Source organism: Sturnus vulgaris, chromosome 2 (genome assembly GCF_052056855.1).
Source record: "Sturnus vulgaris isolate bStuVul1 chromosome 2, bStuVul1.hap1, whole genome shotgun sequence".
Lineage (NCBI taxonomy): Eukaryota > Metazoa > Chordata > Aves > Passeriformes > Sturnidae > Sturnus > Sturnus vulgaris.
In genome coordinates, this window is record NC_142244.1 from 116000178 (window position 1) to 116014456 (window position 14279).

General features: G+C 42.2%; 2 protein-coding genes across 2 annotated transcripts in view; both read left to right on the top strand.

The window, feature by feature from the left end:
- The window catches only part of BRWD1 (bromodomain and WD repeat domain containing 1), a 42782-nt gene extending 37747 nt beyond the window's left edge, over positions 1-5035 (top strand). The window contains exon 41 of the mRNA XM_014880624.2: positions 1307-5035. Within this exon, the coding sequence (XP_014736110.2) occupies positions 1307-2448 (1142 nt within the window). The 3' untranslated portion in view covers positions 2449-5035. The remainder of the gene's footprint in view (positions 1-1306) is intronic.
- Positions 5036-5833: 798 nt separating this feature from the next.
- Positions 5834-13950, top strand: PSMG1 (proteasome assembly chaperone 1). The gene is made up of 7 exons (XM_014880625.2): positions 5834-5992; positions 6216-6313; positions 7872-8023; positions 8374-8436; positions 10400-10598; positions 11451-11587; positions 12656-13950. Exons 1-7 carry the CDS (start codon positions 5871-5873, stop codon positions 12728-12730), a joined length of 846 nt encoding a protein of 281 aa, XP_014736111.2. The 5' UTR covers positions 5834-5870; the 3' UTR covers positions 12731-13950.
- The last annotated feature ends 329 nt before the right edge of the window (positions 13951-14279 follow it).

Genomic DNA, 14279 nt, shown 5'->3' on the forward strand with positions numbered 1-14279 from the left:
AGGACACTGAAGAACCAGACTTTTACATCTTTTTGTCTTTTAAAAGCTCTTCCAGTTTCTGGGGTACTTGGTTTAATGCTCTCTCTTTCTGCCTGTGCCACCTGGTTGTAGCTTTGCAGTTTTTAATTCTGGATGCTCACAGGAATTAAAATACATTTTATTATAGATTTGTTCCAAATTTAAGATACTGTGCATAAAGTATAATTTTAATATTCTGGCATTGTTGCAGAAAGGGTGGACTTATTCTTTAGCTTGTGTTCCAGCTATTTAATAATATAGGAGGACAGTGTATAATATAAGATCTAACTCTTCTTTTTAATCTGTGGATTAATTCATCTTTTAAACAGCATTTTGCAGTGTACAGTGTTGTGCTTTGGCCATAAAATCACACAATGCAAGTAGTAATATTCATGTATCATTTATGGAACCTCTTCACAAGGAAAGGAAATTAAGTGTCCTTTGAAAATGTAAAAATAGCAATGTACTAGAGTAGTACATAAAAGGATCTACATTTAAATAAGGACCAGATTTGATATATGAAGAGGTTGTTAATATTGGTACTCAACCTGGACTTTGGAATTTATGTCTCATAATTTTCCCCTCTTTGTTTATTTTTTTAAATTTACTTCAAGAACTTCTGATTTTTTTTTTTTAATTCATAAGTATGAATTGCTTTATTTAAAAGGGAAACACTGATCTTCATAGTATATGATTTACACATTGAATATTTGTTTTAAAACACAACCTAAGCAAGTTCTATATTAATTTAAAAAACACTGAATGGAAGATTCACTGTTAGCAATCTGTTAAAGTCACTAAAGAGCTGAAGGGTTTCAATGTTCTCCACCTGAAACCATCTAAAATTGTGAAACTTGCATCCACATGAAATATTATAGTTTCTTTCTTAGGATTAAAAGGTTTAAAATGTGCAATTAATGTTACAAGTTTTATCCTAGTAAGAAAAATATAACTTTTAATGAAACAAGTATTAATAATATGACAGCATTTCTGTTTGTTAAGTGAGGGAATTTGTAATTTCTGAGATAATTAACAGGGTGATGGTAAAGAAGGCTCTTTTGAGACCATGAAAAGATTTGAAAGTGACAATCTCAAGAGTTAAAAGAACCCCTGGGATACTGATGGTATTTTTACTAAAGAACTGAGATAAATTACACTTAACAGTCGAAATCAAAATAAAATTCAATATCTGTGTATTTCATTAAAGGTGGCAGCGTTTGGCCACAATAAACGAATAATTTCAAGAATGTCAGACACTGAAAGGAACTTTGAACTCTTTCTTTTGTAGAGCCAACATCAGAGGAGGCTGGCCAAAATGCCAAAGTGCTGCGGAGCAGGACGTGCATCATCAACTACAAGAAACACATCAAGGTGTCCAGCGTGGGGGAGAAGAAGAACCCCCGCAGGTGTGCCACGCTGGCTGCCAGCAAGATCAAAATAATGAGCGATGCAAAGGAGGAATTATCCAGCTCAGAAAGCGTTTGCCCCGTCAGGAAGAACCGCAAGCAGCTCCAGGGCAGCGTGTCCTCAGCCTGCAGGAAGAAGCTGTTCGACAGCTCGGAGGTGGAGCCTTGTTCCAGGTCTGAACACGAGAGCGAGCAGGTTTCTGGCAGGAGAAAACCTTCCTGGCTTGAGTCTTCTGTTTCGAAAAGGAAATACATTATTGAGTCTGAGAATGAAAGGACTGACTCGGAGACAGAGACTCAGAAGCAGAGTGAGAACCACGTGCAGCCACACAAACCCCTCTGTGCTGCGGCTCTGAATCATTTTGACTACGACTCCTCGGAGGAGAATTCCACAAACCACAGGGTAGAAAATGGGGGGAACTGGGGGATTTCTAGGCGGGCAGCTTCAGCCCACAACCATTGTACGAGTAACTCCGAAGAGGAGGTAGATTCTGACTTAGCTAAACTTGAAACTAAAAATACCAGAGTAGCAGCGAATAAAAAACCCAGAGCTTCTTTCAAGAGATTAAAACCGGTGGATGACTCCAAAGAAACAACAGAATCTGAAATGGGGGGAAAGAAAGAGGAGAAAAGCTCTGCCTCCGAGGATGCGGAAGCACCTGGGACTGCAGGAAGCTCCAAAGCCAACTTCACGTGTTTCTCCTCGGACTCTGGCACCGACACCACCATCTGCAGCGACGCCACCACGGAAACCAGGAAGCGCAAGAGGAGATCCAAACCCGCCAGGAAAGAAAGCATCAACTCGGAGCTGCTGAAGCCTTGCCGGAGGCCGCAGCGGAGGAGGCGGAAGCGGCGGAAAGGCAGCCAGGAGCAGGACTCGGAGGAGCTGGAGTTCGGCGGGTGCCGGCGGGCGCGGCGGCGCTCCAAGATCCGCACACGCAACGGCGGCCGGCGCACCGTGCGCTACGACGACTGCGACGACGACGACGACAGAGCCCTCGAGGAGGCCGGCTGCGAAACGTAACCTTAACACAAAAGGAAAGCCAGCCCATCTTTTCTTTTTTTTTTTTTTTTTCTTTTTTTCCTTTTTTTTTTTTTCTTTTTTTTTTTTTTTAATGGTAATAGCACTAGAACTCCGGATGAGTGCTGGCTCTTCTTTGTCCTACATTTCAGGGAATATATTTATATTTTTCTATGAAAAAGTTAATGAATGTGATTAGATGATGACTTTCTCCTTTTTCATATTTTTGACTTGCACTTGCCTGCCCATGTAGCAGCATTTAGCACAGATGCCAAAATGTGCCTCATTATAGGGGCAATTTTTTGTCTTTACTGGTATTTTATTACATATAAACAAGAGTTAAAAAATGTTGAAACACTGCGAACAGGTTAATAGCAGTATGTTGAGTATTATTGTTATGGGTGCTGCAATGAAATACTACCTAGGTCATGCAACATTCAAGAACAGATTTCAAACATCTCTAATGCTGTATGAAATCATCTACAATAGTAACAGGCTTCTAAATAATAGTACACACTCTAAAAACCTGGTGGATGCAAGCATTGCATTCAAAGAGGAATGAAAAGGCTGAGAACTTCACAGCTTGTTCAGTGCAGGTGTTAAATGTTCTGTACTTGCATTGCTGATAAGCAGTTACCAGTGAAGAAGTTTATTTGCCAGTTCCAGAGGTGAACAGAGGGTTCTGCTGACAGGTAGTACATCATTAATGTGACTTCTATACTGTAAACTTTAAGATTTTGAAATGCAGGTGAACTCTTGGGCCTAAAGGGTTTTTGTGTGTTTTCTTTATAAAATAGAAAAACAAACAAAACACTTGTTCTGTTTTCTTTATGCGTGGAAAGCTTGAGGTGCAGGATTCCGACATTCCAGACCTTTTTTTTTTTTTGCTACGTTTCTGTTGTTCCTCCATATTTAAAGTGTTTGAATGTTGGATTTCCCATTGATTAAACCTTACCAGTTTCTGAGCATTGCAGTATATCTCCTGTTTTCACAATGTTTGAGGTGGCTCTTGTTGACAAGAAAGAAAATTTCTCCAGGAAAATACATGGAAGTCCCTGGTTGAACACATATCAAGGGCAAAAACACACAGCAACTCTTAAATTCTTCTTTTTCCCTGGAATTGTGCTGGTGGGAGCCCCACGGTGGCTTCCCCCAGCCCAGCACCAGGGAATCTCTGCTCCTTCCCCACTGCTCTGCAGTTCCTCCTCTGCTCTGCAGTTTCCCTTTTCTCCCACTTAGGAAAACTTGCTCATTCCTGATTTCATCATTGAGTAGAAGATGTGGCAAAATATTAGATTTATCCTAACCTAGCTCATTTGAACTGAAATAGCAAGGTTGGGAATTGGTTTTCCAGCAGTGGGATCTGGATGGGTTTGGGGGTAAAAAAATTTAGTGCAGTTGCACAATCCTGGTGAATAATGACAGAATTCCTTGTACAAATGGAAATACATCATGGAAAAGGGAACTGGTATCAGTGAGAGCCACTTCTCCAACACCCTCACTGACATTGTCTGCATTTACCATCACTTTTGTTATCCCAGATATTATCTCAGCATATAGAAATACTCTTTTTTTTTTTTCTTAAAACTTCCTTGTAAAGTCCAAAAATAATTTAAATTGTTCTTGCCCCAGGAAAATTTTATTTAGAGCATAGCCTTTAACAGGATGCAGCAGAATTGCAGCAGAATTTTGTAAATTCAAGATAAACGTTTATCTGGATACTTTATTTGGTTTCTTGAAATACAAACACAGTTGTGTTTAGTGATGAAACTTGAAGATGGTCTTGTGTTTTCTTTGAGGAGCAAACTTTGTTACAAGGTAGTAAGTCCACTTTTTAAAATATTTTCCATAAACTTCATTGTTTAGCAGGTGCTTATTCTCAGTATTATCTGGAGTACAACCTCCAATTTGGAAATAACTAAACCGAAACATCAGTTTTCATTAATTTTCAGTTTGAACAGCTAAAATTTGGCTGGTAGGTTTGTATTCCTAATCTAGGCTTAGATTTACAAAGCTGGTTTTCTTTCAGGTGCTGTATTCTGTCACTGCACACACAGGTTCATGGTGATCCCTGAAAGCTGGAGAAGGTTCTGGCCTCTGGAGCTGTAGATCCCAGAGGGAATCACTGCCTTAGGAACCCTAACACTTCCATTTTCTAAGCAAAGCATGTGCTGGTCTGTCTTTCCTAATTTGATACACATAGTGGGAAGAGAAATTATTAAACTGGAAAGGTATTTCACCCTTTAAGAGTTTGTTTATTTATTTTTAATTTATTAAAGGAGCATCCCATTCTTACTGAACTGGGAGCTCTTTCACCTTCCTTTAAGTGAGCATTTTTGGTTTGGTGTAGCTGTACTCAGGGAAGTAGTAGACCTTTAAAAGTAGGATCTTTTATTTAATGTAAATTTTGGGGGTTGTTTTGGTTTGTTTTAAAGCAGGACCTGAATCTGATGGTGATCAGGCAACATGAACAGAGGGCAACATTAAAGTGCAGGACAGAATCATAAAGGAATCAGATTCTTTCGTGTTAAAGGCTTTGATGATGTACATGTGTTAGTGGACCAAAGTAAAGCTGTACATACACCTGGAATGTCACTGTGCTCTTCTTTGGTTCAACCAGGCCAAGGGCCAGTCCTGCCCTTGGGTCACCCCAACCCCGTGGAGCTCCAGGCTGGGCAGAGGGGCTGGAAAAGCCCTGGGGGTGCTGGTGCCAGGGGCTGGACACGAGCCCAGGGGTGCCCAGGTGGCCAAGGGGCCACTGGCAGCTGGGCTGGATGAGGAATTGTGTGTCCAGCAGGAGCAGGGCAGGGATTGTCCCTCTGTGCTGGCACTGAGAGACCCTCGAGGGCTGTGTCCAGTTGTGGCTCCTGCAGGAGAGCCCTGGAGGGGCTGGAGGTGTCCAGGGCAGGGAAGGGAGCTGGGAAGGGGCTGGAGCCCCAGGAGGGGCTGAGGGAGCTGGGAAAGGGGCTGAGGCTGGAGAAAAGGAGGCTCAGGGGGGACCTTGTGGCTCTGCACAAGTCCCTGCCAGGAGGGGCAGGGAGGGGGGGTCGGGCTCTGCTCCAGGGAACAGGGACAGGACAAAACGGCACCGAGTTCAGGCAGGGGAGGTTTAAATGGGATATCTGAATGATTTTCTTGGCCGAAACGACGGCTAATCCTTGGCAGAAGTTGCCCAGGGAGGTTTGGGAGTCACCGCCTCTGCGAGCGCTCCAGGGCCGTCCGTGATGCGGCCCTTGGGGAAGAAGCTCGGGATGCTGAGGGCGGTGTCGCCGGGACACGGGAATGTCCCCGGCACACGGAGATGTCGCCGGCACACGGCGATACCGTCACTCGGCCGTGTCCCCGTGTGTCCCCCCCGTCCCCGCAGCCTCCCGGGCCCGCTGCGGCGCTGGCGGGCGGGGCCGCGCAGGCGCGGGCGGGCGGCCATGGCGACTTTCTTCGGTGAGGTGGTGGTGGCCCCGTCCCGGGCCGGCCTGGACGAGGAGGAGGAGGCGCGGGAGGAGACGCCTGAGGACCGGGAGATCCGCAAGGAGATCGAGAAGAAAAGGTACCAGGCTGGAGCTTAGGGAAAGGTTCTTCCCTCTCCGAGAGGGTGCTGGGCACTGCCCAGGCTCCCCAGGGAATGGGCACGGCCCTGAGGCTGCCAGAGCTCCAGGAGCTGCCGGGGATGCCCAGGCTGGGATTGCTGAGGGGCTGGGCAGGGCCAGGAGTTGCTCTGGACGGTCGCTGTGGGTCTCTCCCAGCTCGGTGTCGTGTGGTTCCTTTCCCAGGGAGATCGATGTGCTGTGGACCTGGCGGTCGGGCGGCTGTGCCGAGGAGCCCTTGGTGTGCTCCAGGTTCATCGTGGCCATTGGAAGGAACGCTGCGGGTGCGTGCGGAACCGGCTGTTGCTGCTGCTGGGCTTTTGGGGGTTAATTTGAGGAGGCAGAAGGTGGGAGGGAGGTGTCAATGTGTCAGGACGTTCCCTGCTCCCAGCCCCAGTGTCCAGCCTGGCCTTGGGCACTGCCAGGGATCCAGGGGCAGCCACAGCTGCTCTGGGCACCCTGTGCCAGCCCTGCCCACCCTCCCAGGGAACAATTCCTAATTCCCAATATCCCACCCAGCCCTGCCCTCCTTCAGTTAAAGTCCATTCCCCATTGTCCTGCCATCCCGTTACCTTGTGAAAATCCCTCTCCAGCTTTCTTTAAGCCCCTCTGTTCACTGAATGTGTGTGGTTACTGCGCTAGAAAAAGAGAGAAAGGGCAGCAACACACACGGAGCTCTTTTGGGGAAAAAAGGCCAATTTATTGTACAGACAGCCCCGATTTAAAGTGTGTTAGTGCAGCCAGGACAGGACAGGAGCTCATTGGACAATTGGGAAAAACATCCTTGGGACAGCACCTCAGGATGTGTCCCACGGGAAAGACACCAGGTGTTAATCTTTATTATGAATTCCACTCTGTTTGTCACCATGTTGTCACCCTGGGAGACTCCTCCCTAACTGAAGCTGCAGTCAGCTTGTCAGCCTGGGAATGGAGCTGAGAGTCAGGAGAAATCCAGGCCTGAAAGGAATTGCCAAGCTGCAATTCTTTAGCTCTCTAAATGTGTGTGTCCACAAATGTGCATCTCCTCCAGGAGCAGAGGTTAAACCTGGAGTTGTCCAGAGAAAGCTGAAGTTCTTCTGTACATGTAAAATACAGTTATTGCTACAGCTCTTTACTCCTCCTGAAAATGGCTGTATTTTCACTTGAACAGGAAAAGCAAAATATATTTTAGTTTGAACAGTCCTTTTTTACCTGGCTTTTGTTTGGTAAACTCTCTGGGATTGTTTATTAATTGGCAAAAGTTTTGTTCTAATAGTACTGAGAAGTCTTGCTTGCATTTAAGTGGCATTTAGATTTTATCAAGGTTAACTTTGCTAATTTGTTTGGGTTTTGTTCAGGTTTTTCTGTGAAAAACGGTAATAGATATTTTGGATCTGTCTTCTGTAGCTTTTGACAGGAATCTGATTTATGAACATTTCTGCCACACTCTTGCCTCTGTTTTCTAGAATCAGTGTAATAATTCTGCCTTGCTGCTTCAGTGATTTTTGTTTTTCATCTACTCTATGTACTATGTCAGAAAGTATTAGAGACTTAATATTTCACATCCTTAATTAATACTAAAGAAACTGAAGTTGTTTGTAATGCTGTAATTCCTAAGAACAAGTGATTTTTATGTTAGGGATCTGTATAGGTTGAACAGCTCTTAATCTTTTTAAATTTGGGTACAGTGTGGCTACTCACATTGCTGCTGTTTCTTAGATTTGGTCAATAAATCTAAGTTGATAAAAATGAATTATTCTTCCTTCAGATGGCAAAGGAATAATCTAATTTAGTCCAGCTATTTATTTGTAAAACAGAGGTTTTATTCTTTATAAATTAACGGTATTTTTATGGGTTTTGCAGGTTTCCTGTCATCTTTTATCCTGGATTCTGTGTGCTGGGAAGTGGTTGGAGTTGTGAAGCTGTGGAATGAGTGGTGCAGAACATCCAGCACCACAAATGTCCTCCCCACAGACTCCTTCTGTTTGTTCTACAGATTGATATCAGATCCCACAGTGAGTGACTTGAGCATTAATTCCTCTGTGTTTTGGCTTTCTGAAAAATAGAGCCTTCATCCACCCCCCAGACAAGGCACTGCAGGGCCATGGATTAATGTCATAAATGAGCTGAAGAGTTAATTGTCACTAAAACTATGTGAAGTTCAGTGTGGAGCTCAGCACAAAGATGTCACAGCCTTGTGGCTTCACTGCATTTGTGAACAAAAAATTCTCATTGAAACAGTTAAAGAAACCCAGAATAACTGAACAAGTTCTTGTCTGCCAGCCACATCATCCTTACAGGTGATTATGAGCTGTTGTTGTGCTCTTTAAACCACTTGCTTACACAAGTTTTTACTTTATTTTAGGTTTTATTGTGCCAGTGTAGTTGCTATGTGGCTGAGGATCAACAGTTCCAGTGGCTTGAGAAGGTAAAGCTGGCAAGAAAATAAATGGAGTCATAAAATCCAGAGGGTGGGGATTCTGTTCTCTGATACTTTAAACATGACAGTGTTAAATAAGTTTCCTCTGTGGTTTTCTTTTTAAATATTCAAAGATAGATAAATTTACTGTCTGCAGGATCTGTGAAATCCCTTTCTAGAAGCTGCCAGCTGTATCTGCTGTAACCTCCCAGCTGAGAGCAGTTTCAGTTTTGTTGGCCCTTAACCACTTCCCAAACCTTTTTCCTGCTTGGTTTTCATTTTCCATGGCTTATTTCAGCTGCATTTCACCTCTGGGAGATTTTTTCCTTAAAAAAAATTAAAAAAAACCAAACCAGCAGCAATTTGTACAGCTGCTAAAGGATCACCAGACAAACCAGTTGTGGAGCTCCTGGTGGATGGTGTCAGCTGCTGGGTGTGTTCTGTGCCTTTGCCAAGGGGGAGCTGGAGGGGAAGGTCCCTCCCAAGCAGCATTTGTCCCATTTGTTCCCAGATTTAACATTCCCAGGGCCTCACCCCAGCATCAGCCAGGGACAGGAGCTCTGCTGGTTCAGTGGAGTCCCTCCAACTATCCTCATTTTGATTTTAATAAGGTAAAGCCAGGGGTGATTGTTCCTCCTCTTGATTTTCCTGATGGATTTTGGTCACTGCTTTGCCTGGAGGAAGTGTGGCTTATTTTGTCTTGCTGTCTGTCTGCTCCCTGCCTGCCTGCCTGCCTGCCTTTAAACCTCTGCTGAGCTGATGGACGAGCAGGGATTCTAAAGCTGTGCTTAGAGATAAGTACAGCTTTGCTGGGGGATCATGGCTCATTTGGAAGTTTAAAAACCCTGAGACCTCAAACGTTTTGTTTTTGCTGTATTCCACACATTCCTGCACTTCATTTAAAGTGGGGTTGCAGAAGAAACGTGGCTGGGGGGTTGTTGTGTTCCTCAGTTGTTTGTGGATATTTGTGATTTCCAGTGTGGGTGTTCCTGAGCAGTAGGAGTGTGGTTGTACCAAGTCAATATTCCTGAGTATTTTTAGGCTTTGTGGTTGTTGGTATTTTTAAATGTGCAGCAGAAACAACACGCTGGCAATCTTTTTGCTTTTAATGTGAATTGCAGACCTGTTCTCTGTGTAAATCCTGATTTACTGACCATCTCCTGACTCCACAAGTCAGATCTTTACACCTGGGCTTGTTTTCTCTGTAAGGGATCACTGACAAATAAGAACACACAGGTTGGAGTTTTCCAGCCATGAATTCCAGCCAGTGTTCCCAACAAAGCAAGTGGGAAATATGTGAACTCCTGGATATTTCTGTCAGATTGCTGTCACAGTGGTGACACAGTGATGGGAGGGCACAGGCAGCTTCCCTCCTGGAATTGGTACACAGACAGAAACAGGCAAGTTTCTGTCACAGTTTCCAAATTCTCTCTTTTCTTTTCTCCTATTTTTGTGATGTCCAGAGGATTTTGTACTTCAAAACTCTGTTCTTTGAACTTGAGAAAGACAACCCTAAATTTTCTTTCTCAATTCAACTTGAATAGAATAAAATCTGTGTATTTAAAATAAAGACTCTTAAAATATCATAGGACATCCGGGCAGCACAGTTTTCATTTAAAATGTTATGCAGCTCAGTGAACTGCTTGTTTTTATTTGGAATCCTTTTTCTTTCTACAATTACCATTAATTAAAGCAGTAAATCTTAATATGTTGAATAGAAAGTACTGAAAACCTAAAACCTCTCCAGAATATCACTAGACTTGGTAAATATGTCAGCAGTTATTTTGAGGTTTTTTATCTCCATCTCAGGAGCAATGCCTGGGAAATTTCTACCTGAAGACTTCTGATTCAAACTGGTTTTAGTCCCACAAACCTGAATCCAAGTGCCTTTTGCACTGAAATTGAAATGAATCTTTGAGGTGTCTCTGCTTTTATTGTGAGAAATTTTGCTGATGTGATTTTTTGATTTCAGGTTTTTGGCTCCATGCAGAAGAAAGGCTTGCAAGTAACCATCCTTTCTACATGTCCTGTAGCTGATTATAAAACTCAGGAATCCACTCTGACACTTGTATCTCCATTCCTGAGAGCCTTGAAGACCAAAGAATTCCAGGAGCAGGTCTGCTGCCCGCTGCTGGAGCAACCCAACATTGTGAGGGACCTTCCTGCTGCTGGTACTTTACAATTCCAGTTATTTACAGAGCTGCTGGTGGAAACACAAAATTCTCCTTGAGGAGCATCCCACTGCAATTAGAATTTTTGCTTAATTGTGGGAACTGGCTAACAAGTCAGCTTTTTAAAAGTTAATTAGTGACAGATTCCCATCTTACACATTGCCCTGGAAAATAGGGACAATTTTCCAAACCAGCCACAAATCATTTTACCTGTTACGTGAGGGACAGAAGTACTGGAAAATTCTTCAGTATAGCCTTACAAATCATGTGGTACAGTGGGTTTTTTGGGGAATTTTACTTAGTAATTCAGTTTTATTAAGAATTATTTTCATCTGAGCATCCAAAGTAAAAGCTTACAAAGTCCTTTCTTATATTACAGGTAAGGAAGCTTGGACAGGGCTATTAATCAACCTCATAGAGAAGTTAGGTTCAGTTTTATTTATGTAATTTAATAAAAACCTTGAGCTTTTCATTTTACAATCCCTAATGGTAGCAGCATGAGGAAAAGCTTGTCTGGAAGGAGCTAAAAGTGGATGATTTTCTCTTGTTCACACTTCTTTTTATGTTTGGGTTTTTTATTTGGGTTTTTTTGCAGATGTTGCTACTATTTTTATTTACCAATAGTACAGTTTCCAGGTAAGGTATGTGCCAGGAAGAATCACCTGCATTTAACTCCTTTTTGGTGGTTTATTTCTTTGTGTAGCTGGGGGAATGTGGGGTGGCTGCTCCAGCAGTCAGGATCCTGAGCTGGTAATTAAACATGCATGGGTTTAGAATTCTTATTTTTATACAGAGAGCTGAGATTGCTTTTCTGCTGAATGTAACACAGATTTTCTGTTGCCCTGTGTTCAGTCCTGAGTTACTGCCAGGTGTGGCAGATCCCTGCAGTGCTCTATCAGTGTTACACTGATGTCATCAAGCTGGACACGGTTACCATTGAAGCCTTCAAGCCTCTGCTTGCTTCTAAAGTCCTGAAGAGTTTAGCCAAGGTAAAATTCCATATTTAAAATTAATGGCAGCTGTGGGCTGGTTTTGTCTGTCTGCATCTCTTGCATTCTGCTGATTTTGTTCCCCTGTGAGGATTTCATCTGAAAAGGCAGAAAAATACAGATTGTAATGACAGTGCTTGTACCTGCTGTAACATCTGTGTGGCTTAGAAATAATGAATCTACAGCTTCCTTCAGAACTTCATTTTGAATTTTCAGGCTCTTCTGATGGTATGGATATATCAGAGAGGGATTTCTTGTGCTTGTGTAAGCTGCAGTTTCCTTTGGAGTTGCCTCATTTAAAACTTTTAAACTTTTTGTTGTCTTTTTTTTTTTTAATTTTTACATTTTCTATTCATATACCAGATGGCTCTGTTCTAGCTCTGTATCTGCCTCTCTTCTGGCATACAGGAAAGCTTCTTAAAATACCCATTTTGACCTATAACTGCTTTTTGGAGCTAAAAGACCAAATTTCTGAAGAAATTTTTATACTAAATCAGCAGCTGTGAAATCCAGCTTGGCCATGAACACTTCCAGGGATGGGGCAGCCACAATTTCTCTGTGCCAGGGCCTCACCACCCTCCCAGTAAATCCCACTGATCCCATCAATTCCCACTGCAGCTCCTAAAATGAATGTTTTACTCTTTCTGAAATGTTTTTACTTGAATTTTAGTTGGTTGAAAACACTTTGAACCCAGATTTAAATGCCAAAGAGGTCTGTGTGTACTGAGGTGTTTATTTCAGTTCTAAAATCACTTTTCAGTACAGCTCATTCTGTTCTGCTGAGTAAGTCTGAGTAAGACATAAATATTTAAACTCTGAAGGGGAACAATGACAAATACTGAGGCTCTTCCCCTCATGTCCAAGCAAGGAGGAATGCAAATTAATAAATCCCATTTTGTTGCTGAACTGCAGATTCCTGTGGCTAACTTCATTCAGAATACCTGAGTTTTGCTTACAGTTAATATTTTAATAATGTTCAGAGTAATGAAAATGGGACCAGAGGCCAGTGGGGCTCTTGCTTTGTGCCCAGCACTGTGGGTGATGCTGATCCTCTCTTCCTCTCCCCAGGATGCCTCTGAAAGCAGCAAGGTCTTGAAGAAGTTCCTGACAACCAGTGAGACTCACAATAATATCTACATCTGACAAGGACAGTAATGCTGCACTTTTGTAAACTCCACTTTCTTCTCTAGAGGACTTTTGGAATTATTTTTTTCCCTTAAAAGTAGAATAAATTCCAGTAGATTCTTAGTTTTCCACTCATTTTTTGTTGCTTTTAACTTCATCACTGCAAACACCCTTCTGCATGGCTTGGAAGACTTTTTCTGGAGTGATTTTAGGAAAGATACCTTGGATATGAAAAACAGTTCCTTTTTCTCCTCCTGAAGGGATTGTCTTACCTTAAAGTATTCCTTTTATAAGTAAAAGTGGAAATGCAGATCAGGAATTCTGTCTGTATCTAATGAGAACTCTCCTTTTTTACTTTATTTTGAGACTTGGAAGTTTTTTCTAATATCTGATGCTTCTCAAAGATTTCTCTGTGATAGAGAAAATGAACTCTGTCCTTTTCCATCCACAGAGAATTTTGCTTGTGCTTATTTCTAGTTCCACATGCCCTTTTTAATGTATGTAGTGATAGAAAATGCAGTAATTCGAGTATGGTAAATGCCTTTAAAACTTGCTAGTGAAAAATAACAAATAACCTCTCCTGGTCAAAGGGGCTGGCAGGATCACAGGCTGCTTCAGCTAGATTTGCCAGGGCAAACTGATTTAATGCACTTTAAAACACCAACATTTGGGCAATGGTAGGAATAATAAAAGATCTCTTAGGCAGAGCATGTGATTTATAGAGGAAAGTAAAAGGTTTTAAAACATATCCCAAAATTCTCTGGAAGTTGGTAACAATTTTAGCAGTTTATTTAAAGTATTAACTAGGATTGAGATGCAGTTCTGAGTTGTATTCTGTTTAATTTAACATTTTTTTTTTTAAATGCTGTTAAAGTATTAATTTGCTCCTAGGTGATTCTGTTCTCTGCTGGGTGTAGTTTTGACTTGCACTGGATGCTCAGTGGATATTTTTGAACAATGTTTTCCTTCACAGAACTGTCACTGATTTAAATTTCAGTTCAGGTAATTACAGATGAGCAGATCTTGCCTAAAGTGGTACTGGATTTTGGAACTGGATTTTGGAACAAATTCTGAAGCTTTGTTGAGGTTTTTTTTTTTCCCATTTCTGCCCATCCTTTTAATTCAAAAACTGGTTTTATGTGTGATCTGAGCTGAGAATTCTGTTGTTTTGAAAGTTGGCTGCACCATTTTCTTACTTTTACATGTTTGCTTCATAATAAATAAAGCAGATAAAGAAATATCTTTAATAGTAAATTATGCAGAGGAATTGTAAATGTATTTCTGCTATTGGTGTGATCACCCAGGCAGTTTGCAGTGTTTCAAAACAGTTACTACATTATATTTAATTCAATTTTTACTACCTGGCTTTATGCTGAGGTGTGAGAATGCTCCTAAACACCTTGAATAAAAGTGGCAAACAAAACTCTGGCAGCTTGGGAGATGAAATCAGACTGAAACCTGGTGTTTTGGCACAATTCTTCAAGGGTTCACTGTTCTTGCTTGAAAGCTCTCCATAGCAGGAAATGTTTAGGTACTGGGGGAGTACTGTAGGGCAGTGAAAGAAGAG

Coding starts and splice junctions, on each gene's coding strand:
- PSMG1 (XM_014880625.2), top strand. CDS start 5,871: ATGGCGACTTTCTTCGGTGAGGTGGTGGTGGCCCCGTCCCGGGCCGGC. Junction 6,314..7,871: donor CATTGGAAGGAACGCTGCGG/GTGCGTGCGGAA, acceptor TGGGTTTTGCAG/GTTTCCTGTCATCTTTTATC. Junction 8,437..10,399: donor AGTTCCAGTGGCTTGAGAAG/GTAAAGCTGGCA, acceptor TTTTGATTTCAG/GTTTTTGGCTCCATGCAGAA.